Source organism: Pecten maximus, chromosome 4, assembly GCF_902652985.1.
Source record: "Pecten maximus chromosome 4, xPecMax1.1, whole genome shotgun sequence".
Taxonomy (NCBI): Eukaryota; Metazoa; Mollusca; class Bivalvia; order Pectinida; family Pectinidae; genus Pecten; species Pecten maximus.
Window position 1 is genome coordinate 28,627,275 of NC_047018.1, and position 27,005 is coordinate 28,654,279.

The 27,005-nt window shown below is 38.7% G+C and overlaps 1 protein-coding gene across 4 annotated transcripts in view; it reads right to left on the bottom strand.

Moving 5' to 3' along the window:
* Positions 1-27,005, bottom strand: part of LOC117325720 (microtubule-actin cross-linking factor 1-like) — a 214,299-nt gene that overhangs the window by 5,841 nt on the left and 181,453 nt on the right. For 2 of the 4 annotated variants that reach the window (XM_033882153.1, XM_033882151.1), the window contains exons 55-85: positions 26,283-26,780; positions 25,539-25,847; positions 25,127-25,333; positions 24,889-25,008; positions 23,901-24,227; positions 23,344-23,550; positions 22,718-22,837; positions 22,327-22,435; positions 21,431-21,657; positions 20,810-21,034; positions 19,036-19,137; positions 18,682-18,855; positions 18,413-18,568; positions 17,930-18,124; positions 17,549-17,677; positions 14,043-14,213; positions 12,583-12,738; positions 12,157-12,363; positions 11,699-11,985; positions 11,319-11,478; positions 10,785-10,979; positions 8,646-8,774; positions 8,303-8,446; positions 7,770-7,958; positions 7,417-7,571; positions 6,946-7,093; positions 6,159-6,321; positions 5,570-5,682; positions 5,272-5,388; positions 4,992-5,109; positions 2,520-2,579 (exon numbers count right to left, since the gene is read on the bottom strand). In XM_033882153.1, the coding sequence (XP_033738044.1) occupies positions 2,520-2,579; positions 4,992-5,109; positions 5,272-5,388; positions 5,570-5,682; positions 6,159-6,321; positions 6,946-7,093; positions 7,417-7,571; positions 7,770-7,958; positions 8,303-8,446; positions 8,646-8,774; positions 10,785-10,979; positions 11,319-11,478; positions 11,699-11,985; positions 12,157-12,363; positions 12,583-12,738; positions 14,043-14,213; positions 17,549-17,677; positions 17,930-18,124; positions 18,413-18,568; positions 18,682-18,855; positions 19,036-19,137; positions 20,810-21,034; positions 21,431-21,657; positions 22,327-22,435; positions 22,718-22,837; positions 23,344-23,550; positions 23,901-24,227; positions 24,889-25,008; positions 25,127-25,333; positions 25,539-25,847; positions 26,283-26,780 (5,617 nt within the window). Of the gene's footprint in view, positions 1-1,496; positions 1,530-2,519; positions 2,580-4,991; positions 5,110-5,271; positions 5,389-5,569; positions 5,683-6,158; positions 6,322-6,945; positions 7,094-7,416; positions 7,572-7,769; positions 7,959-8,302; positions 8,447-8,645; positions 8,775-10,784; positions 10,980-11,318; positions 11,479-11,698; positions 11,986-12,156; positions 12,364-12,582; positions 12,739-14,042; positions 14,214-16,751; positions 16,758-17,548; positions 17,678-17,929; positions 18,125-18,412; positions 18,569-18,681; positions 18,856-19,035; positions 19,138-20,809; positions 21,035-21,430; positions 21,658-22,326; positions 22,436-22,717; positions 22,838-23,343; positions 23,551-23,900; positions 24,228-24,888; positions 25,009-25,126; positions 25,334-25,538; positions 25,848-26,282; positions 26,781-27,005 lie in introns of all 4 variants that reach the window. The other 2 variants (XM_033882152.1, XM_033882154.1) reach the window with 2 other exon arrangements.

Here is a 27,005-nt window from a genome sequence, read left to right on the forward strand (position 1 = left end):
GTTAAAATTAAGCCATATTTCATACAGGTAACACCATATCTATATAAACTTCCACATGCAGTTAGATAGGATTAAACATTATGAGGAATATTTATTATTGGTGGAGCGGCAATACTCGGCCAACTCTTGTCTCTTGTATTTATTGTTCCTTCTAGTCATCTGAACAGTTTATAATTAAATCAATGTATATTTCACAATGTCCGCTGAACATTTTTGTATCTACTTCATTCAATCTACAGACAGAATTTTGATCCATGTCACTCAAAATTCTACTTTTATAATTCAGATCAGTTAAAATTCATTTGTTCTAAAATTAACCAACAAGGGTTGTTTAAAGTCTGGTAACCTACCATTTTTATTAGAATTTCAAAATAACCAAACTTGTACCAATTTAGTAGCCCCAAACTACATCACAGGACATCAGTCAAACTTGTACCGATTTAGTAGCCCCAAATTATATTACTTAAAATAAAATAGTTATATTGCAATATAAGGTAATTAAATATTTCTTTAAAATCAACAAATTATTCATATTATGAATATTATTAAATACATGTACTTGAAGGTTTCTATATTAGATTTTAAGATTAGATTCCACCAGACTACAACCATAGCGTCCTCACCGCCACCTTCCTTTACAAAGCTCATTTCCTTGGCATCTACTTATGAGCAATTTAACTTCATAACATGGGTAGTATGCAGATTCTCTACCTCTAACATACTTTTTACTTTATTTATAATTTTGCTTTATTTATAGAAGAAAAATTTAAAAAAGAAAGAAAAAGAAAACAATCAAGATATGTTTTGAAAACTGATCTCTCTATCTCTCTAACAGTTCTAGTTGTCAGTTTTAAATTGGTTCCCTAGAAATAAAAACATCCTGTCGACAATAAAATGGTTAAATCTCATGACTTCTCAGTCATGTGTAGACAGGAAAGGGTTAGGGATATCAATATACAGACTTCCATACAATGTCAGCTACATACATGTTAAAGCATTAATATTGGGTCAGTAAGCATATACTTTACAATGATAATTCATATTACACCATATATTATAAAATTTATATAAAACAGCAACCATATTAAGTACGAGATGTCTTGATAAAATTAATAACCATATATACATGTATATATACCAGGTAAGATAAATAATTATGTACAGTAGATTTCTGGGGGTCTCAACCTGTCAACATATAAACTTTTGAATAAAAACTTCCTATAATGTATATATATAATATTATATATAATGTCTATTATCTTGATAGTCTACAGTCACAATCACAAAATCAGAGAATTTTTTTTTTTTTCCTTTTTTTTTTTTTTTTTCCTCATAGAAATATAAAACCATGTACACAACATTAGACATTTTCTGATTGAATTGTGGTATATACACAAAATTAATTTCTCAAAAATCTGCCCTAGTCCCCTACTACCTAACCTTTTGTTGAGAGTCCAGAAATCTCCAGTACATACCTGAACACTGGGCATTGTTACCTGGAGACAGCGGATAACTATATTGAGGTTGCGCTTTATAAGAATTTAAAACAATTCATTGCATCAATGAACATAGCTTTTTAAAGATAAAATACTGTTTATATAATGAATCACTTCAAAATGTTCCATTAACTGAAGGAAATAACACTTTCAAATGATTCATTCTGGAAATAGTTCATGAAGCAATCAATGACTTAAATATCAATATTCATAAAGTGTCTAAATTAAATATACTGTGACACTGGAATAGAATAGTCACAGTGAAGTGAACATTCAAGTATAATTAGACCAAAGGTCAAGTGACACTGTTGGTCTATTTAGCAAATGTATGCTAAAAAAAAAAAAAAAAAATCTTTATCTTACAAAACAGATTTAAGAGTAGAAAGTGAAACTCTAAAGAAACTCTCATAAAAGAGAGAAATTTTGATTAAGAAGGAATAGTGCTCAACAACAAGAAGAAAAGAAAGGGGAATAATCAAATAGCCATGTCCAAGCAGGGGTGTTCCTAAGCTGCAACCTGTCCTACCCTTGTTTCCAAGTAGAATCAACTTCTGCCAGTCAAATGAATTTCATAGAGAACATGGAAAGGTCATCTCATGCAATCAAACTATTCCATATAATTTTTTTCTTCCAGAATTCACATCTCTTGATCAGCAAACCCAAAACATTTTATTTAAATTCCAGAAATGAAAATTCAATTAAGAAAAATCATTACACATTCTATCATAGGTTTGTAAACTTCTGGTTCAGTGAGAGCGCATTCTGTCATACAGAATCTCCTAACAACAATAAAACACAAACACATTTATCATGCAATAGAGCGCACAACATACAAAGATGGCGGGATATACAAACAAAATTAAACACATCACTGATGGAAGCTACACATATGCTGCACTAACTCACAATTATTGGCTGAGAAATGAACAGAGGTATTAATAAATTAGGGTTGTACAAAATGGGGTTCCGATGCAAAAAATCTGCATAACAGCATTCCTGTTGTCATAAAGACAAAAGACGTACTGAGTTCTGAGGGTTGTATCTGTATTTTGAAGCGAAACCGATTACGTCTTCGCAAACCAACTTTGGTGGGAAAGAGAAAGTGGAGAAAAACAGATGAAATATACAATATACAGTATGAATATCAAATTAAAAAAAGACGAGAAACAAAAAAACATCAAGAACAAAACACTACATAGCTGTAAACAGAGAGTTGAAGACAAAATTCACCAGAAAAAAGCAAAGTTGAAGGTGCAGTTTTTACGCTAACATACAAGAGACTGATTGGAAAGCTGAAAAGAAAGTATATATATATTGTATATACACAAAATAACAGTTATCCAACACGGCTTAAAGATGATAATGTGATGGATATGATGGCTACGAAGGATGGGAATGCAGAGACCGTTAGAACATGCTGATGGCGTGGTGATGGGGACAACAGCAAAGCGGCATGCCCAGTATAATTATCACAACAATTGGAATCAAAACTCAACTGTTTAAACATTGCTCCAGCAAAACTACTGTTCCATTTACAGCTGAATCACACTCTATTCAAACATTATATTAAAACTAGTTTGGTATATTTTTGAATAATTCATCAACAGATTGATTGATTTTTTTATTGGTTCACAAAATTTTGGTGAAAGTCTGTCATTTCAAAACACCATATCAAAGAAGCTAAAATGTTTTTTATTCAATTTTCATTCTGTGATTCAGCTGTGGAACTTGGGGCGCACAAACTTGTGAAAAACAAATGAAAACATGAATTCCCGAGATGTAAAAATTTTACAATTACTTACACACTGGGCACGAATCAAAGTGTTTGTTAAAGTCTGTAGGGTGGATTATATGGTAACCAATGAGATGCTAGTATGCTAAGTACATCTTAATTAAAATGTTAATTAATGCACATAATTAAGAGAAACTCAAACATTTGATAAGGGGAGATAATCAATGGGACTAATGACACATGATTTTCATTCCGCAACTGAAGTAGTAAAAATAGCTTTTTATTCTGTATCGGTTATATTTATCATCATTATCACATGCCGAGGCAGGTAGAACACAGGCGCTGTGATATAATCAACATGAAGTAACATAGCGCATACACTTGGCAGCTACATGCATCATCAATGGATATGAAAAAATCAAGTAAAAGGCAAATTAATTTTAAAATAAATTTTGCTCCTTTTTCAAAATAGAAAATATAGGCGTTTGATTATGAAAATGCAGATGGAATCTTAATGACACCAATTTTTTTTTAAAAAATAACTGATGAAAGGTAGTGTTTTCCACCTCTTGCCCACAAAACCACTTCTAAGTTTTGACAGACAAAAAACACTGATAAAACTTTGTGATGCTTTACATTAAATTCAATCAAATAAACCTAGTCAAGCGAAATGAAAAATACACAAAAACAAATTTTGAATAAATCATGACCACAATTCAAACTGGTACAAGGCAGACTTGATATAAAGTATGCAAATTTTACCTAAAATTTTAAAATTGTAACGATGTGGTGGAGCAAGCCAAGTTAGTAAAGGTGAGAAATTTATGTACATCACAGCTCCACCTAGTGAGCAATGGGAGTACTAAAACACAAGGGAGATAATCACTTTGAGGATATTATGGGATTTTCCATTGTGGATGAAGAATGACGCTTTGATGATGCAAGAACTCAGAACACTGATATGAGTGAGTGGGGATGCAGATTATTTTATCAAAATGATATAAACAATGAAAACAGCTTTAACCAATGACATGTTTCTCCATATGATGCTCGTTAATTTAAACATAACTTTCTTGTTCCAGTCTTTTAAAACACTGATCATCTTAATAAATTCTATCTTATACATATTCAAAAGATTGAAATTCAAAACAAAATTTGTAAGCTGGGTTCATGACCCTTACCTTATGCGATTAATTTTAAATATTTCATCAATGTCGTATTTAAAAAAATAAGTGATCACGAACTCATTAAGATAATGAGATATTAAACAACTGGACTGTAATCTTTGTAGAATGACATCAAACTTTTGGTAAATATTTGAGAGTTCATTTTGAAGAAACTTTAGATTTTAGCCTTGATTTCACTTTGCAGAATAAAACCTCCTGTAAATATCAGATAGTTCATTTTGAATATAATTTCATAAACCTCGATGAATTAGTGAAATTTTCGAATGGTTCTGATGAAATCCATACTGTTGATAACCGACTGGGCATAGACTCAGTCATGATATTAACGATAGTCCCTAGCGCCTCTCAGATATTTAATATGAAACTTACAACAAATGATGTCATGGATATAAACAGCATAATAACTATGGTATTATCATTACTGTTTTCTCTGGGTGTACAATACGAGAAATCAGAATTTTTCTTTCAAGTTTTCATTAACAGTAACTAGCGAAATAAGTTATAGAATCTAAGTAGGACACCTCTATACATCTACATATTTTGTCTTAAAGACAGACAATTCAGGCAAGTACTTACCTCGACATGGGTCATTTTTGACCAAGAATTCATCCAGTGCAACCCAGCCTCCTCCAACACGAACCATCACAGTACTCCGGAGAATTCGGACTAAACGTAACTTCTGGGAATCGCCGAACTAAAAGTCAAAATGATTGTTTACAATTAGTCCACACAAGTATTGCCACTCAGAATAAATTCTGTTCATACATAGCCCTAATACACATTTACATAGCTATCTGTACAAGGGTTACCATGGAAAGCTTTCAGCTACATGTATGTGCTAAATCACGTGACCTACCCTGTATTTGCCCTCTCCAATCTTGTGGATCTTAAACTGTTTGACACATGTACATTTGGACACTTGGTTCTTTACAGCATCCATGATCTTCTCCGCATCAGTGATTACTTTCTGTGGCTGTAAATAAAAACAAATGGTAAACATTACACTCATTTTATATCCATCACTTCCCTATCGTCTGAATATGATAATTTACGACTACCTTTATTGGAAATAAAATTAAAGTATTTTTAACCAAAAACATTATTCCATAAGTAATCAGCTGACTTCCTTATTTGACAGTTTGACAGAAACTGACCTCTCTGTCGGGCCGGAGTGCGGATACAAATTCCTTGTAATCAATGAGCCCCATGCCATCCCGATCAAACAGGTTGGCCACGAGCTCCATCTCCAACTGTGATGTCGGGAATTCTGTGAACAGAGAAAACAACTTAGAGATCAGAAGGGTGAGTACTTTTGTTCTGATGTTTAACTTAACTGACCCAAATATGTTTTCAAAAAAATAATTTGACAAACTTAAATTTGGATAGATTAGAATTAACCTAACAATGCCTGGAGATTTACAAACTTAAACCATTAAATTATACCATACACCAATTTTTATAATGTACATTTAAGCATTGAATGACTTTCAGTTGGCATTCATATTGACAATGAATGCCAACTGAAAGCTGTTCAATGCTTATATTTACCATCTGCGATTTTTTATTTGTCGTGCGATTTTTTTTTTTAATTTTCAAATTCAAATTTCAGTTGGCAGTTCATAAGCTGGTGAACTCGCAACTGAATTGGCAGGGTTATATAGTGGCAGTGCCATACAATGGTAAATATTTCTGAATTTACACTTAAATATTTAAAATCACAGCGTATTCAGACAGTCAACATACTTGTAGCCATGATACAGTTGGTAAATTCAGCCCGGGACACACGGCCATCACGGTCGCGGTCGTAACGTCGGAATTGTTCCATTATGCGTGACTTGTTATGTCTCATCCATTGCATGTATCTCTTCCTCCAGTCCTCAAACTCAAACTTCTTCAAACGCTCCACCTGTAGTTAATAAGTAAATAGTTAACATTTCATATTAGTCTACATGTACGCCGAGTCATAAGTCATCGTCACTTCTTCTGTCATGCATTGTATATCATTTCTATAATGACCAGATGTCCAGTCTGCCACACATGACGTCATATAACGTCATTGTTATATAACTCTGAATGAATGTCATACTACAGCCTGCCATGCATCACATCATGTGTTATGTCATCAGAGTTTCAGTATGTCATGCGTAATAACTCTGAATTAATGTCATGCTGCCATACATGACATCATTTATTATGTCATCAGAGTTTCGGTATGTCATGCGTAATATCATATCTTGTCATCAGACTCAGTCCACAATACATGACATTATATGTCATAACAGGCTCAGTCTGTCATGCCTGTAATGTCATATTCTTAACCATACAGTATGTCATGCTTGATGTCAGGAGTCATCTAATGACTCAAGTAAAATCTTCTTTTACCCCTGGTTGTGTCAACATAATTTCAAAGGAGAAAAGCTTTGTGATCTTCTAACAAGGCAATAAGACTCATATATGCGACGTAAAACATTACTTATGGTATTCCCAAACAATACATCTTTTTGACATAGATTTAATTATGCAAGTGTACCTCATTGAGATAGTCAAGGGCATCTTGTAGCTTTCTGTGACGGTCCATAGCCATCAACCACACAGTCCGCCATTTGTTAAACAAGGCTCCGATCCGTGGATTCTTCCATGATGGTTCTGGAGTCCTGCGACCGTCTGCTTCACTTTTTCTAAAGATGGTGATAAATATGTAATACTTATATAACTGACATTTACTATGAGAATCTTAAATGAAGTTAACCACAGGTGCTCAAACAGTTCTGAAAAAGTAGGAGAGAAAAGACAGGGTCCCAAGTGTTAGAAAGCCGGAATATAAGATGTTTCAGCAGTGAATATTTCTGACTAGGATGTTTTGGAAAGGATATTTTGGACTAGGTATTTTGGACAGGATGTTTCAGACAATAAACATCCAGGCTTGGATGATTTGGGTGACGGACATTTCAGTCAAATACTGTATATCAAAGATCACATATAAGGCATACTGTATCCTTACCTGGGAGTCCTGGTCTTTACTGGGGTGTGGCGTCCACTCTGCCCCTTCAGTACAGGAATGTGTGACTCCCCAGACACGGACGATGTCCGACGTCGGTCACCCTTGGTCAGTTTATCAATTTCTGGCTGTTTACCTGACATTTCATTCTGGAAATGCTGTAGGGAAACAGAATGACCAGAATATTAGCTTTCCTATCTTCTAATTACTCTTTAGTTGATATAAGAGTTATCACCATACTACATTGTCACAGATATTCTAGGAAGCAATTAAATCTAGACAAAACAGCAGTTACAACTGTCAGTCATTCCTAAGCCCCACCCAGCTACCATTAACATTGTGATAGCCACACCCACCTGGTGGTCCTGGAGAAGGTCCTGTATGACTTGTAGGTCCCCTGGAATGGGCTCCTGGTCAAGCCCGGTCAGTGTGCCCTCAGCACCATTTAGCCAAGCAATCAGTTCATCAAGTAAGGTATTATTTCTACGCAGAACAGCAAGTCCCTCGGCAAGCTTACGGCCTCGTTGTTTACACATCCCGGTCAGCTGAAAGTTTGGAAATCAACATGATCATTCCAAATACTGTACATCTTTCTGTCTTTCAAGTGTTAGATTGATGTTGTGAGTCATAGATTAAATTACTTCTCCTAAAGAGGACTGTACATGTTGGGCTATATCTATCAACTGTAATAAACACAGAACTGCTAACCTACTGTCAATATCTTTCATTTCACACACCAATATTACACTCAGATATCGGCAAAGAAAAATCCATTTTTTATGCAGTTATGTCTGAATGGTAATAGCACTTGTTCAATTTACTTGTAAATCCTCATAGAAAATACTGATTTTACTTTCTAGAGTCAATATAACAAAATTGGCATGTGTACCTCCTCCCAGCGTGCTCGCAGCACTGACAACCAGTGTTTGAGGGTGGAGACAGCGTCAGGATGACATCGCTTCATAATATCCTGTCCTATATTCAACGTCTCACGTAGGTTAGCTTCTTGTCTCAGCAAATCTTCCTCAAACCTCTGAGGTGGAAAGATTGGATTTAGATGATAACATATTGTGTAATAAAACCTGCTAAACACATATCTATTTCACTTTCTTGATCCTGACATTACAGACATATATACAAAAAGATTAGAGATTTCAATAATTTCATCTAGAATTCAGATCTTTGTCAGAAAACAATTATTGAGTCGAGTCAGAAAAGTATGTATGTTTTACCTTGTGTTCTTCAATCTGTTTCAACAGGGGCGCTTCCTCATCAGGTATTGGTCCTCTGTACCTCAACTGTCTCTCAGCACTGGCTAGCCAGTCCATCAAACTCTGTCCCTTCTGGTGGAAGTCTTCAGCCTAGGGGTACAGACACATCATCAATACCATTCTCCAAGACATTTTGTTTTTGATGCAGTATCACATACTCATTGTAGAATACTTTTTAATAATCAAAACATGAATGAATATAAATCTACACCTTAACTTTTCCACATACTGACATGGGACATTCCCAAACCTACCAGTTTGTGTGTCTGTTCCATGGGACATTCCCAAACCTACCAGTTGGTGTACCTGTTCTATGGGACATTCCCAAACCTACCAGTTGGTGTACCTGTTCTATGGGACATTCCCAAACCTACCAGTTTGTGTGCCTGTTCTATGGGACATTCCCAAACCTACCAGTTTGTGTGCCTGTTCCAGTCTCTCCTGTTTGTTGACAGACAGTTTACAGACACGATCCCAGCTTGTGGACAGTTCTATGGGACATTCCCAAACCTACCAGTTTGTGTGCCTGTTCTATGGGACATCCCCAAACCTACCAGTTTGTATGTCTGTTCCATGGGACATTCCCCAAACCTACCAGTTTGTGTGCCTGTTCCATGGGACATCCCCAAACCTACCAGTTTGTGTGCCTGTTCTATGGGGCCTTCCCAAACCTACCAGTTTGTGTGCCTGTTCCAGTCTCTCCTGTTTGTTGACAGACAGTTTACAGACACGATCCCAGCTTGTGGACAGTTCTATGGGACATCCCCAAACCTACCAGTTTGTGTACCTGTTCTATGGGACATCCCCAAACCTACCAGTTTGTGTGCCTGTTCCAGTCTCTCCTGTTTGTTGACAGACAGTTTACAGACACGATCCCAGCTTGTGGACAGTTCTATGGGACATCCCCAAACCTACCAGTTTTGTGTGCCTGTTCCCGTCTCTCCTGTTTGTTGACAGACAGTTTTTCCCGACAACGATCCCAGCTTGTGGACAGTTCTATGGGACATCCCCAAACCTACCAGTTTGTGTGCCTGTTCCAGTCTCTCCTGTTTGTTGACAGACAGTTTACAGACACGATCCCAGCTTGTGGACAGTTCTATGGGACATCCCCAAACCTACCAGTTTGTGTGCCTGTTCCAGTCTCTCCTGTTTGTTGACAGACAGTTTACAGACACGATCCCAGCTTGTGGACAGTTCTATGGGACATCCCCAAACCTACCAGTTTGTGTGCCTGTTCCATGGGACATTCCCCAAACCTACCAGTTTGTGTGCCTGTTCTATGGGACATCCCCAAACCTACCAGTTTGTGTGCCTGTTCCAGTCTCTCCTGTTTGTTGACAGACAGTTTACAGACACGATCCCAGCTTGTGGACAGTTCTATGGGACATCCCCAAACCTACCAGTTTGTGTGCCTGTTCCAGTCTCTCCTGTTTGTTGACAGACAGTTTACAGACACGATCCCAGCTTGTGGACAGTTCTATGGGACATCCCAAACCTACCAGTTTGTGTGCCTGTTCCAGTCTCTCCTGTTTGTTGACAGACAGTTTACAGACACGATCCCAGCTTGTGGACAGTTCTATGGGACATCCCCAAACCTACCAGTTTGTGTGCCTGTTCCAGTCTCTCCTGTTTGTTGACAGACAGTTTACAGACACGATCCCAGCTTGTGGACAGTTCTATGGGACATTCCCAAACCTACCAGTTTGTGTGCCTGTTCCAGTCTCTCCTGTTTGTTGACAGACAGTTTACAGACACGATCCCAGCTTGTGGACAGTTCTATGGGACATCCCCAAACCTACCAGTTTGTGTGCCTGTTCCAGTCTCTCCTGTTTGTTGACAGACAGTTTACAGACACGATCCCAGCTTGTGGACAGTTCTATGGGACATTCCCCAAACCTACCAGTTTGTGTGCCTGTTCCAGTCTCTCCTGTTTGTTGACAGACAGTTTACAGACACGATCCCAGCTTGTGGACAGTTCTATGGGACATCCCCAAACCTACCAGTTTGTGTGCCTGTTCCAGTCTCTCCTGTTTGTTGACAGACAGTTTACAGACACGATCCCAGCTTGTGGACAGTTCTATGGGACATTCCCAAACCTACCAGTTTGTGTGCCTGTTCCAGTCTCTCCTGTTTATTGACAGACAGTTTACAGACACGGTCCCAGCTTGTGGACAGTTCTATCAGCTCAGCCTGTTGTTGGGACATATCTCCTTCTGCTTTGTCCATCAGTTCCATGGCTCGCTTCCTTACAAAGGCTACAGTGTTTGACCTCGCTCCAAGCTCCTGCTGGAATGCCTGCATCCAAAAGTTCAGGTATGTACAGATGGCTCTAATATGTTTACTACTTTAGAGATAAACAGAGGTTAAACTTCCTTTACTTAATCAATCAATAATGTCTTGTGGCTAAAGGGTTAGGAGATTCAGAATTATACAGGGTTTAACTTTTTTTTTAACTAATGATGGCTTAGCGGGTCGGGGTGAGGAGTCGGGATTGGGGTCAGGGTCAGAATGTGAAAATTTGCATATAGATACTAATTATCATCATGATTTCGACAGAGAGTAAGTCAAAGTGGTTAACCTACAAGTAGAGCACCATACTGATTACTCCTACTAGTCTGACATTATGTAGCCTACCTTGTGGGCCTCCAGTAGGTTGTTGACCGTGTCGATGTCACCATGGACGGGCTGGTCTTCCCCTAGAGTTGGCTCTACCTTACCCAGCCAGTCCAGTAACGCCTGCAGGGCTTCTGTAAACTGGCCTGAGAACAACAGTGCCTCCTCCAACTTACGTTGTCTGTCAAATATAAGGGAGGAGACTATGATACACAAAGGAGACATTTTTGTTACACAAGGGAGATAACCAGATTTCTTTAGCAGTACAGAATATGATTTATTATCCCACATAATTAGGAACAAGATCATTTCCAATATAATGATGAAAGGATGATATTAAAATTTAGAGTTTTTTTTTTTAATTAACGACCAAACAGACCATGTTTGCCCTTGACATTTACCTGTCCACAGACTTTCCACAGAGATTATTCCACTGTGCCTTGAGCTCTGTCAGCATCCTCTGAATCTCCGGGACATCGTCTGGTGGACATTTGTCCTTGAGAGCTCGTCCTCCCCTGTTTACACTGTCGTACAGGGGCTGATGGGTACCCAGGCTTCGCTGGAACTCCTTATGTTTACCTATCTGTGCCTTGATGGTTGCTGGGTCATTACCGACCAGCTGGTTACTGGCCAATGTCTGGAGAGCATCTCTCATCCAATCAAGGAGCTCCTTCCATATGGTGTGGAACTGAGAAAGAAATCAGGTTTGATTTAGCATGGCAAAATTCTCAAAGCAATTGATGCATTCGTTTCCTCTCAACTTCAATTCCAAGAACATTCAAAACATTTGCTATTTTCATGGCCAGCTGAAAAAAAGATTTTCTGAGAAAATACTTCCTAAATTCAGACAATCACTTACCTGCTTAGCTTCCTTGAAGCCTCTCTCTAGATGCCTGGTGCGCTCGGCACTGCGAGACACGATTTTCTCCCAGCGATGTTGGACACTGGATAGCAGGTTTTTGATAAGAATCACATCCTGTTTCTGTGAGAAGTACTTCAGGTGAGTTCCAGTTTTATCTAGGGCAATCATCACCTCACGGTTACGGCTCACATCTTTCTGGAGTACCTGTAATGTCAGAGTCAAGGTCACATAAGGTCATGCAAGAAAATTGCCACAATGATGACAGTAACATCTGAGGTGTACAGTATTCAGACAATATTGAACATCCAAATCAGTACAACATTCCTATACAAATAATTTGAATACTGTCCCCAATGAAATCTTCTACAATGTTACACAGCAACACCAATATGAGATGGTCTGGTTTGGTGAGACAGTATATACCTTTTGGTCCTCGATCTGGACAGCCACTCGTTCAAGGAGACGACTGACAGGATTTAGGTTGTTTAGTGTTCGTTCTGTATCTGTCAGCCAGGCTATGAACTTGTTCAGGTCGGCATGGAAACTGTTAGCTTGTCCCACAGCCTCCTCCAGCTTTCTCTGTAGATAGGCAATATAAAACATTACCAATAACAATTATCTTTATTATAATGTCTACCAATAACAATTATCTTTATTATAATGTCTACCAATAACAATTATCTTTATTATAATGTCTACCAATAACAAGTATCTTTATTATAATGTCTATCAATAACAAGTATCTTTATTATAATGTCTACCAATAACAAGTATCTTTATTATAATGTCTACCAATAACATTTATCTTCATTATAATGTCTACCAATAACATTTATCTTCGTTATAATGTCTACCAATAACATTTATCTTCATTATAATGTCTACCAATAACATTTATCTTCATTATAATGTCTACCAATAACAATTATCTTCATTATAATGTCTACCAATAACATTTATCTTCATTATAATGTCTACCAATAACAATTATCTTCATTATAATGTCTACCAATAACATTGATTTTTACTAGAATGTCTATCATATACCTTCCTGTGAGCAGCCTGCGACCCAATGTGGTACCTACCTTCCTGTCAGCAGCCTGTGGCCCAATGTGGTACCTACCTTCCTGTCAGCAGCCTGTGGCCCAATGTGGTACCGACCTTCCTGTCAGTAGCACGTGGCCGTATGTGGTACCTACCTTCCTGTCAGTAGCACGTGGCCGTATGTGGTACCTACCTTCCTGTCAGCAGCCTGTGGCCCAATGTGGTACCGACCTTCCTGTCAGTAGCACGTGGCCGTATGTGGTACCTACCTTCCTGTGAGCAGCCTGCGACCCAATGTGGTACCTACCTTCCTGTCAGCAGCCTGTGGCCCAATGTGGTACCTACCTTCCTGTCAGCAGCCTGTGGCCCAATGTGGTACCGACCTTCCTGTCAGTAGCACGTGGCCGTATGTGGTACCTACCTTCCTGTCAGTAGCACGTGGCCGTATGTGGTACCTACCTTCCTGTCAGCAGCCTGTGGCCCAATGTGGTACCGACCTTCCTGTCAGTAGCACGTGGCCGTATGTGGTACCTACCTTCCTGTCAGTAGCACGTGGCCGTATGTGGTACCTACCTTCCTGTCAGCAGCCTGTGACCCAATGTGGTACCTACCTTCCTGTCAGCAGCCTGTGACCCAATGTGGTACCGACCTTCCTGTCAGTAGCACATGGCCGTATGTGGTACCTACCTTCCTGTCAGTAGCACGTGACCCAATGTGGTACCGACCTTCCTGTCAGTAGCACGTGGCCGTATATGGTACCTACCTTCCTGTCAGCAGCCTGTGACCCAATGTGGTACCGACCTTCCTGTCAGTAGCACGTGGCCGTATGTGGTACCTACCTTCCTGTCAGTAGCACGTGACCCAATGTGGTCCCAGTGCTGCTGTAGAAGTCCCAGTTTTTGCTGGATGTTGGAGGCAGCAGGTTCAGCACTTTTCTCACGTAGTTTATTTCCGTCCTCTTTGATCTTGTCTACACGAGGTTTGGTCCGCTCCAATTCCTCAAACATACTCTGTGTAAAACAAATAGCCAATATATGTGGATGAATTTCATTGATCAAATTTTCTTTGCAAGGAACTTATTGGTCAATTTTGTTCTTCGTGAAATGCATTGGTTAAACATAATGGAAGAATTTCAGCCTTGGAAAATTTCATTATTTCTAACACAATTTTTTAAAGTGTTGCACATTTTGTGGAAAAGATCATGTTCAGCATATACAAATCTGGTATACTTGTTATGACATACTTAATCCGGTAAACATTTCATATCTTAAGATTATATATCGTAATTTCATTCTACAATGTAAGAGATATGAGCATGGTTCTTTACACTGTGTGTGCACTGGTGGACAGCATATTTACAATAATACTGACCCCAGGATGTTATAATTTAGTGGTGACCGACATATCTAAGTCTACATACAGACACAAATAGAAAACACTCATGTCTAGATCTACAGGGTAATTATGGTAGTCAGAAATGGTTATTACAACAACTTCAGTTTGTTAATAAATAAATGGAGACTAACTGTTATCACAACCTCTGGCTACATACAGAAATGTGGTCATACCAAGTGCTGCCAGGGAAAAATCTCAAGGTCATTTTTATTTTGAATTATTAAGGTCATGTGGGTATATTAAAAGTTCGGATAGTTGTTTAAATAGGTAAGTAATTTAAATATCACTTGGATATTGAAAGTTCTTTCACTCATGAGTGTTGAAAATTCATTACATCTTTTAGTTTTATACAGATAGCCTTCAAGGTCATAAACGTTGTCAAGGTCAACGGAGAACTCACGAAATGACGGCTGTGCACATGCAAGTTGATGATCCCAGTGACAGGTTACCAGATAGATTTTGGTATATAAACAGAGACTGTATTTTATTGTATCAGACATTCTAGACTTATATAAATGTATGGTAGTGAACCTGGACATTTACCTGGTAACCATAACAACTCTCTGAACACCTCACCAAACCAATAGTAACACTAAATGATTGTGTATTAACAGGTCAGACATATTTGTTGGCAGTGTTGTAGTAAAAGCTACTCACAGCTGATGTTGTTTATTAAAGTTATAAACAATGATAAATAGTTGTTCATTTTCTATTTCTAATGTCACTTTATAAATACTTCAGTTAAATGACCAAAGCTCAAGGGGTTTGTGATTGCATTCCGAATGGCTGAAAGGCCAAGTGATTGTGTCCGGAGTGGTTCAAAGGTCATGTGATAAGCATCACCAAGGTTCAAAGGTCATGTGTGTGCCTTCAGGGTTCAAAGGTCATGTAATGAAATTTTACAGCTATTAATTTTCCCAGTGAGACATGCAAACTCTAAATTTGTTAAGGTGAAGAAGGAACTAGGTTTGAACTATTTAATATTGATTGGTCATTATTACAACGATTGGAGAAATCTGATTGGCTGCTATGGCATCCATAATATGGATGATGGGTGTGAGAAAGATGGTGAACAAATCATTGATCTCTTTAATGAGATATTGAATCAAACATAATATTTCACATTATCCTTAAAGATTTAAAGTCAGCAAATTATCAGAAAGTTCACTAGGTGTCACTAAATAAGTACAGAGGAACCTTGTTAGTACACTATCTCATTACTGGTGGAAAGTTTTATAAACTAAATGATAATCTGAATGGTGTGTGAGAGTTATATTGAGGAAGATGGAGTCCTTCTTGTTGTTTAGGGGGATTAACATTCTCCCAACAACTACGGTAACATAAGGTGGCTGTACTCTGCTTTCTTAAAATGTAAATCCCAAAGGTAATAGCAATGGGAAAAAACATTCCCATCCTCCATCCCACCTACCCCTCCATTGTTTTTTTTTTGTTTTTTTTTTTTAAAGGGGGGGGGGGGGGGGGGGCTTTTCTTTACCCAAACTGCCTGACAAATACAAACCTCACATACACCAGATTACCCTCATATATAATTGTTTTCGATACCTTTCTATAAGGAGCACAATGATTCAATACTCCGAGTGATCTCATAAATTTACAGAGCTCCCCTAATATCCTAATAATCAGATTAACAAGGTTCCAATTCATACTTTATTGTATTCATATAAAATCCATTTAAATTCCTCGGCCACAGACATGGCAGACATGATTGGTGATGAGGTATGGATGGTCAGGGATACAAATTGTCCAATTGTAAGGTGATCACAAGCTCAGCTTCATTAGGTAGATTTGACTTTAATTCTCTATTTCTCCACATTGCATGCATATAGCCTGGAGGTTACCAGGTGGTTCCTGATAAGTAAAACTTACCAGGTGTAGACCAAAGTAAGACTTTCATTCTCAAAATAAACCAGTAAAATTATTAGTTTCAAATGAAATTAACTTTAATAAACAAATGAATAAATAATTGTCTTTAATGACCACTGGGTATGAGAATTTGAGTAAATTTTGACCAACTCATGTATTCTGGACAATTTGTATCTTCCTTAACCTAAAAACAAGAGTTAAATTAGACTTTCAAAAGAAGATGAGAGAAATACCCCAGAACCAAATATGTATAAGATATATATTCTTACCTCAATCTGAGGGATATACAAAACAACACAGATATACAGATACTCAGTAGTTCATCTGAACACAAGGTCTCACACTACTCTATATGAGGTCATTTATTACAGACCAATCAGAAAAAAATACTTTTAGCCAATCATAGTTAATTACTTTTAGCCAATCATAGTTAATTTCTTTTAGCCAATCATAGTTATTTACTTTCAGCCAATCATATATAGACATTTACTCTCAGCCAATAGCTGATATTCTAACAGAATGCTAAATGGCTGGGCCCGACATGAGACAGGAACAGATTTAAAGAGTTTGTGAGAATGTGATGACCTCAGATACAGTGTTTGACCTTGGTTCAGTGACAAGGTTTATGTTTAGGTAATGTTAACATGGAAATCTAAAACTTTACAAATGAAAAATAGAAATTAAGATGATTTTATATAATTTTCAAAGATCTGTTTAGTATCGAGCAGAAAATTGAAGATTTTGAGTAAAAGGTTTATTTCTATAATGACCTTATTTTTAAAATATTGAATATGAAGACAGGATATGACAATATATAAATGAAAGGATAAAATGCCAGGTAATTATATACTGTTAGTACAGAATATATAGAGTATCCATAGGTAAGATAGAGATATATACAGATACATTTACAAACAAGAAACCATTTCCATATAACTTAGTTACAACTCAAACTGATCAAACATAAAAACAAAATGCATATGAATTAAAATGTACTATAATGGTATACTGGCACAGTAATGATAAACAAGCGTAAAAGCAGATGTAATTTATATAGTGACCATACCATGAATCTGTCGAGTTGTTCCCGAGCAGTCTCTGGGAGGCCCCCCACAGGGGTGGTTGTGATGAGGTTCCCCTCAAGGTCCCCTAGTACAACCAGTAGATCCTGAAGGTCCCCTGTAAACTGCTTGGCCTGTAAGTAACAACATTAATGATTTATTGATAACATCACATCTTCAAATGATCTTTTATCAATTTGCCTTACAATTATGTAATGAATTTAGTAGCTATTCAAAAATATTTTTACCAGATTGTTTTTATAAATCATCCAAGATTACTTGTTTATTTTTGCAAATAGTGAAAACATAGGCTTGATTTGTTTAACAGTAGGAAATCCACATGATTTTCCTGATCAGTGACCTTGACCTCAGTGACCTTGACCTACCTCTCTGAGAGCATCCTTTAACTCCGAGTACTTCCTGTCACACTTGTCCTGAACTCGTCCCCATGTTCCGTTGGCCTCACTGAGCTTACGTTTGATAGGGGTGTCCATGCCTTTCTCTGTCGCGACCACGCGTGCACCCGCCTCCTTGACAGAGTCAACACTCTCTTTATGGGCATCTATATCATTCTGTACAACCTACAAACAGAAATGTCACAGATAAGTCAAACTTACTGAGGCTTTATGTAGTGTTACAGAATTGTTATTGTACATGCAACATTTATATAATTATCTTGATATTTATCTCTCATCATACAATTCTTTACCATGATGTTTTAAAGGGTAAAATAAGCAATACACAGATAACCTACCTGACCTTTGGGTTTGACCTTGACCTGGTACATGAGCCTACCTTGAGTTTAGATCTATAATGGGTATGACCCCCTTACCCTGAGTTTAGATAGATAATGGGTATGACCCCCTTACCTTGAGTTTTGAGAGCTCTATCTCGATGTGTTTGGGATCGCCATAAGAAGACTCCGTCTCGTCCAGGGTTTGTTCAGTCTTGTCCAGCCATGCCAGTAGTTCATTGAGTGCATGCTCAAACTGACCAGCATCCAACATGGCCAATTGGAGTTTGCGCTGTGGAAAACATGTCAGAACCATTTGAGAATGACAGTAGGACATGAGAAATAAATAAATAATCTTTTGACATTTTTCCTGTTGATTGGACAGTAAGATAGTACATAACTCACCTGTCTCTCAGCTATTCCTTCTAGGAGTCCGTCCCAGCGCTTGTTGACCGAGGTCAGAGGTTCCTTGACCACTAAGGCCTGGTCACTCGAAGGTGTCTCCTTGACCATATCATTGCCGTTCTGGTTGAGTGACTCAATTTCTACTTGCTTGGGTTCCACCTCAGCTTTGAATACCTGAAGTAGGAATGGTGAAAAGTAGACAGAAATCATGTTCAGGTCAATATAAGTCTTTATAACAGATACAGAATACGTAAATAGACATATATGTTGTTTGTCCTGTGAGGACCTATAGGTATGTATGTACTGATGACCTGGGGTATTATCTCTGAGTCACACAGAGTTAAGTGCCCTTACCTTAATGTCGTTCCATTGAGTTTTAATTGTGTCAAAGTCAGATCCCACCTTGTCCATCTCCCTCATGCGGACCTCCCTCTTCTGGAGCCACACCAGCAATTTCTGAACAGGATAAAAAATGTTTTGTTATAATATAGTAGTCACAACTCCTCCGAAAATGACGTTAAAAAATACAAAGATCAATCTCTACAATTCCTCATCTACCTTTCTCCTGATATGTACATTTCAGTTCCTGACAATAGTCAATGCATTTTTTTCAACAACAAAAATAACAAGAGGCCCAGGGGCCTTAACGGTCATCTGACTCTAAATTAAAACCCTTATATTATTGTAGTATGCATTCTCTGTAGCAAGTATATAGTGGCACTATTGGCCATGGTGGCCATCTTGGATTTCTGACCGACCCAATAAATAACAACACTTGGTCTGGACCATCTAAGGATAATTTCTGGTAAGTTAGAGCTGAATCCCACCGGTGGAATTTGAGAAGAAGTTTGAAATAGGTGTTGTTCAGGAAAACCATGATTGCGCAATCATGTTACAAAATGGCCGCCATTGCTGCCATGTCAAAGTTTTTACGAGGCCGAAAAAATAACAACACTTTGTTGGCCCTCCTTCCTTAACATCCTCACCAATTTCCAGCTCAATGGCACCAGTGGAACTGGAGAAGAAGTTTAAAATGTGTTTTTCAAGATGGCTGCCATGGCGGCCATCTTGGATTTCAGACCAATCTAAAGAATAACAGCACTTGGTCGGGATCATCTCAGGAACATTTCAGGCAAGTTTCAGCCCAACAGCACTGTATTCACTTAAGAAGTTTAAAATGCGTTTTTCAAGATGGCGGCCTCAGCGGCCATCTTGGATTTCGGACCGACCCGAAAAATAACAACACTTGGTCGGGATCATATCAGGATCATTTCAGGCAAGTTTCAGCTCAATAGCACTGGTGGAACTTGAGAAGAAGTTTAAAATGTGTTTTTCAAGATGGTGGCCTCAGCGGCCATCTTGGATTACGGACCGACCGGGAAAATAACTACACTTGGTCGGGATCATATCAGGATCATTTCAGGCAAGTTTCAGCTCAATAGCACTGGTGGAACTTGAGAAGAAGTTTAAAATGAGTTTTTCAAGATGTCGGCTATGGCGGCTATCTTGGATTTTGGACCAACCCGAAAAATAACAACACTTGATCGGGATCATATCAGGATCATTTCAGGCAAGTTTGAGCTCAATAGCACTGGTGAAACATGAGAAGAAGTTTTAAATGTGTTTTTCAAGATGGCGGCTTTTGCGGCCATCTTGGATTTCGGACCGACCCGAAAAATAACAACACTTGGTCGGGATAATTTCAGGATCATTTCTGGCAAGTTTCAGCCCAACAGCACTGGTGGAACTTGAGAAGAAGTTCAAAATGTGTTTTCAAAATGGCGGCTATGGCGGCCATCTTGGATTTTGGACCAACCCGAAAAATAACAACACTTGGTCAGGACCATCTCAGGATCATTCCTGGCAAGTTTCATCTTAATCCCACTGGTGGAACTTGAGAAGAAGATTGAAATGTGGAAAGTTTACGGACGGCGGACGGCGCACGGCGCACGGCGCACGACGCACGGCGGACGGCGGACGACGACGGACGAAGCACGATGGCTATATGTTATCCTGACCCTTCGGGTCAGATGACCTAATAAAAAAGTAAACACAAAAAATAAAATCTAACCCAAGCAATCAGTTCCTTTACAACCTAAATGTATTATATTTCGTGAGACTATCATACCATGAGTTCATCTTGGAAGTGGACAGCTTTGTTGAGAGCATTCTCCAGTGTCTTGGAGCGTTTGTCACACTCGGCTTCAATCTCACTCATGTTGGTGTCAAGGTCATCAATGTTCTTCTTGACCTCTGGACGATCTGGTTCACCGCACAATGACATCAGCTGATCTCCGGTCTGTCGTACCTCCTCAAGTTCAGACTTTGAGTCCTCTATGTCCTCTTTAATGGCCTAAATGATACATTTAGAGGATGAAGTTTAATTGATTTTGCAATTGTAAAAGAAGTGAACTATTCAAAGAAGAGCCTGGGAGATTTTCAGAAGTGAAACTGAAATGCATGTAATTAAGAGAAGTAAGTTTTTCCAATAACTGCACATAAAAAATTAAATATGGCTATTTGTAATTAAATCAACAAAAAAATATCTATATATTCTTGATTTTGTAAGCAATACTTAAAGTAGAATGTATCTGTAATATGATAAGATTAACCTGACAGATACGGAGATCCTTTAAACAACATGTCATTCCCTCAGTCTAAACTAAAATAATGATGTCAGGACATTCCCTTAACCAAAACATGTTATAACATGATTAATCATTGCCTCCATGAAATCCAAAATGGTTACCTCGAGGAAGTCCTGTTGTTCCCTGATAATGGAGGGTTCCAGGGCCGGAGGTTCCTGGGAGTTGATATTGTCCTGAAGATCCTTCATTACTCCGGTTATATGATGGATGTCATCCCAAAATTTCTCTGACACCTCCAGCGTGTCCTCGAGTGCCACGCTTCGATTCTGTGTGGAACCCTTGATGTCATTGTACAGTTGGATCAGTTCTGCAAGTTTCTGTTGTACATCTGTTAACAGAGATAGGTCATAAGGTCAAAGGTTATAAAATTTAAACTTTAAACTCTGTAGGGACCACTTAAAAATACTGATGTAACTTTGTAAGGTATAGATAACTCCTAAACCTGGTACCAAGCTCTCCTAAACCTGGCACCAAGCTCTCCTAAACCTGGCACCAAGCTCTCATAAACCTGGTACCAAGCTCTCCTAAACCTGATACCAAGCTCTCCTAAACCTGGTACCAAGCTCTCCTAAACCTGGCACCAAGCTCTCCTAAACCTGGTACCAAGCTTTCCTAAACCTGATACCAAGCTCTCCTAAACCAGGTACCAAGCTCTCCTAAACCTGATACCAAGCTCTCCTAAACCTGGTACCAAGCTCTCCTAAACCTGGCACCAAGCTCTCCTAAACCTGGTACCAAGCTCTCCTAAACCTGGTACCAAGCTCTCATAAACCTGGTACCAAGCTCTCCTAAACCTGATACCAAGCTCTCCTAAACCAGGTACCAAGCTCTCCTAAACCTGGCACCAAGCTCTCATAAACCTGATACCATGCTCTCCTAAACCTGGTACCAAGCTCTCCTAAACCTGGTACCAAGCTCTCCTAAACCAGGTACCAAGCTCTCCTAAACCTGGTACCAAGCTCTCTTAAACCTTGTACCAAGCTCTGTAGTACCATACCTTGTACAGCCTCATCCTGGTCACTGCTGGCTTGTTTGATGAGCTCCTCCGCTGTTGACTTGACCGACCTGAGTGCAGACTGTCTCATGTCCATATCATCCATCAAACCCTGTTCAGAAATACGGGAATTTGTCAGAACAATAATGTAGTATTTTTGTACAATACCATACCCAGTAATTTAATAAAGACTTGTTTAATCTAACAAGTACAGGTAAAATTGTAGTAAAAACATATAAGTTAAAATGACAAAATATCACAGATAACTAATCTAAGATTCAGTGTATTTGTTTTCCACCTTTTATCACCTCTACACAGTATTCTATCTCTAATGTTGTCTATACCTCACTCATTGGTTCTCCATTTGTTACAGCTGTTTAACAGTGATCCATACCTTGTTTTCAGAAATCTGTTCTCGGATCTTTTCTGCATGAGCGGAAATGGCTTCAGCATGCTGGACCTGTTCTGATGTGGATGTGAGATTCTCCAACATGTCCTCCAGTTTGTCTGTGAACTGTGGAGACAAAGGTATTGTTGAAGGTTTTACTTCCTACACATAACTTATCTATTATAAGTTAAAATGAAAATAAAGTGTATACTCTGTTGGATTAATCTAAGGGCTGTTTAAGGAAAACATATCGGATGGCGGGGAGGCACTTTGAAATCAGGGGACCCACCTATAGAACCAATTTCAATTTTGATGACCCTCCTCCATATCCACTTTTTTGTGAACGGTACCCTGGTATAGAAGCAATTTTAATGTAAAAATGGTACAAACACATCACAAACCCCCAACAACAGAATAAATTTATTTCAAACCCCACCAACCCATAGATGTGATTTAAATTTGAACCAACCCCACCACATGTAATTTATTAAAGTGCCTTCCCCCGTCCCATACATGTGTTCCAGGAACAGCCCAAATGGAAATTTTAGTAAAATATTCCAAGAAGAGCTATTCATGACACACACAATTTCATTGTCAGCATCTCAAAATGAAGAATATATCTTCCTTCTCACCTCAGCCGACTGCTGCAGAGCTTCATCAATTGACATTGACCTCTCCTTCATGGAGTTACGAATGTTATCCAGGCGCTTGTTGTCATCATCCAGAATAGCCTGAACTTTGACCCCATCTTTGTCAGCACAAAGCTTGAGGAGTGCATTTCCTGTTTTGTTGAGCCTGTCAATCACTGGTTTGTGGTCCTGTACATCTTGTTTCAGCACCTTAACAGTAAACACCGAAATTCATGCACAAACAACTACAATTACTATTTCTGTTTTCCTTCTTCTGATAACTAAAACTATCATTTTTTTTTTATTGGAAATACTCAATATATCAGTATAGAGAGGGATTTTTGTTTCCTTAGTTAACATGTATATATTACACAGGTCCTTTAACATAATATCACTCAACTTGAACTTTTAACAATGTTTTTACACAATTTTGCAATAATAGCTCGCACAAGCTAATGTTCTTTGTTTATATGTATGCAAGATTAAATAAAGTTTCTCGTATCTTCTACAAACATGAAAATGTTTGAATCTGAACCAAATATCTTTTAGTATTGACCAACCTTGATACGATCCTGCTGCTTTTTGACCTCGTCAACATCAATGGACATGACCTCAAGCTCACGTAGTGCAGGCTCTGCTTCACTGAACCAGTCGAGCAGATCTTGGTGGGTGGCAGTGAAATGTTTGGCCAGTGGCTGAGCTTGCTCAAGCAGACTCAACCTATCTATGCCGAGCTTTGTGATGGCATCGACAGCCTGTTTGAGGGTTTCTACTCTCTCACGCAGTCTGGGGTCATCCTCCAGCGAACTCTCCCTCAGGAGTTTCCTCCCCCTAGTGATGAGATCGCGGGCCTTGCCTTTCTGATTTGTGATGTCATCATTGATCACCTAGAAAATAAAGTAAAAATAAATGTTCATCTACATATTTCTTACAGTTATTCTTCCATCAATTTCAAGATAATTTTTCACCATTTCTCAGTACAAAGCTGAACTTCAGTACTTTCTCAGAAATAGTGATAACAAACTTCAATTGTCAAAATCCAAGATGGCTGCCTGTCGGCCATGTTGTTTTCAGATTGGTCTCAAATCGCAATATGCATAACTAGGCACCAAGGGGAACCTACATATGAAATTTTAGAAAGATCCCTTCAGTACTTTCTCAGAAATAGTGATAACAAACTTCAATTGTCAAAATCCAAGATGGCTGCCTGTCAGCCATGTTGTTATCCGATTGGTCTCAAAACGCAATATGCATAACTAGGCACCAAGGGGAACCGTCATATGAAATTTGAGAAAGATCCCTTCAGTACTTTCTCAGAAATAGCGATAACAAACTTCAATTGTCAAAATCCAAGATGGCTGCCTGTCGGCCATGTTGTTTTCCGATTGGTCTCAAAACGCAATATGCATAACTAGGCACCAAGGGGAACCTACGTATGAAATATGAGAAAGATCCCTTCAAAAAATAAACGTCTTGACTATTTATTGTTTCCATTCTGTTTTTCTAATTTACCATATTCAAGATAAACAATCTGGTCACATGACATACCTTTTGCTCTGCGACCTGTGAGGCCAGAGTATCGGGATCACTGCTAACTGGAGCAGCATTTACGATCTTTTTGCCTTGATCCTCAAACCATTCCAGTAGGTCATTCATGTCCCCAACAATCTGTAAACAAGTAAGTTAACTGTTAAAACACAGCACAAAAACAGCTCTTTGCTTCTTCTTTAAGTTTAAATCGAAATTTTTTTTACGCCTTACATATAACAGCTGAGAGCCAACTCACCTCTGACGACCGTTGTTTTGAGGAGTGGAGTTTCTGTGACCGTTTCTGCACTTGTTCGTTGACAGCATCAAATCGCTTAAGATCTTTGTTCATCATGTCCTCGACCTTTAACCCTGCATCACCCGGAGCAAGTTCCGCGAGCTGATTACCATCATTACTGAGCACTTCCAAGGTAGGCTGGATTTCCAACAGTTGGTCAATGAAGCCCTAAGAATGATAAAACAATTTGAATGACAACTGCTGAACAACTGAAACATTTATCAATCTTATACATTTAATTAGACTTGATGGAATTGACCAATTACATTAAGCAATATTACCTTATCATATTAGATCTATATAATGTTGTTTATTAATTTTGTTCATCTCACCTTACACAAGTTACCATGGCCACCCCCTGTCCTTAACCTACCTGGACTTGTTCCTCTGCCTCTGGGCCAGTTGCCTCCTTGGCACGGAGTCTGGGCTCGATCTTCACAACCCAGTCAATAAACTTGGCATGTGCCTCATTGAAGTTGGTTGCCATGGGCAATGCCTCCTCCATCTGCTCTGCAGAGTCGGTGACCTTGTTTTTGAGTTCAAGGTAGCGACCTTGTATGTCATCGATCTTCTTCTGTATGGCCTTGACCTCATTTGGTTTGCAGTTGTTCTGTAAGTCCTTGCCTCGTGCAGCGAGGAGTCGTACCTGGTCATCACGATTCTGGATCTCCTTCTCCATATCCTGTGAGTATATAGATATCTATTGATGTAGATTACTATATACATGATAATTCATTTCAATCCTATTGGCCATATATTCTACAAAGACAAGTTCTCATGCACAAACTCATGTACATCATTTTCCCAGTAGATATAGAGTCTAAAGGGGAATCCCCTACATTTTCATGTGATATGCCTAAAGGTACTCTAAAGGTACCATTTAGAAACCAATTATCTATAATAGTGACCTTAGCAAGCATTTCAGTAAGAGTCAGTGTATAAAGTTGGATTTTCATAAGTTTCTGTGGTAACTCAAGTAATTGGATGGAATCTTTTGTGTGGCTAATACAACTATAATGATTGAATTCCAACACAATTATTTCTATACCACTAAGGTTGAATAGTTAAAGTTCAATTTCAACAATAAAATCTGTTCCAACAGTGGTAATGATCTTACCAGTAAAGAGGACACAATATTCTCAATGCCCTCTGTATCCATTGCAGATGGTTCAAGAGATGCAAATTTCTTCTCCATTGAGTCTAGCCAGGAGGCGAGTGGGTCCTGGGTTTCCTGGAACTCCTTTGCGAGAACCACCACCTGCTCCAGTGTGTCCAGTCGGTTGCCAGCATTGTGTTTGAGTGTGTCGTAGCGTTGCTGGAGTTGGGCAATCTGATTCTGAATACCCTTTTGCTCCCGAGGGTCAACATTCTTCTGAAGGTTGGTGCCTACTTGTTTAGCTGATTTGACACTTGGTTCACGATCATCCAGCATCTTCAATAAGAATTTCTGCTCCTGTAGCTGGGCCTTGATTACTTTATAGTCTGGTGATGGTGACTTCTGATTGGCTACCATCTCTTCTGTTTCCTTCAACCAGCTCAGGAGTGATTCAAGGGCATCATTGAATTTCCCAGCCTGCATCAGGGCATTGTCTAGGCTACGCTCACGCTCAGACACCTACAAGTCAAATTACCGTATAAGACTGATATACAAGTATGCCTGAAACTAATTAACTCCACAAAGATATTCTACATCTGCATTCAATATTGTATATCATAATGTATGATTATATAACATATAAACAAAACTGAAGACAATTTTATTTTTATTCGTGCCTCGAACTCCCAATCATTAGCTCCAAATTGACTAGCTAAAATAACCCAGTAACAACTGTATCATGTC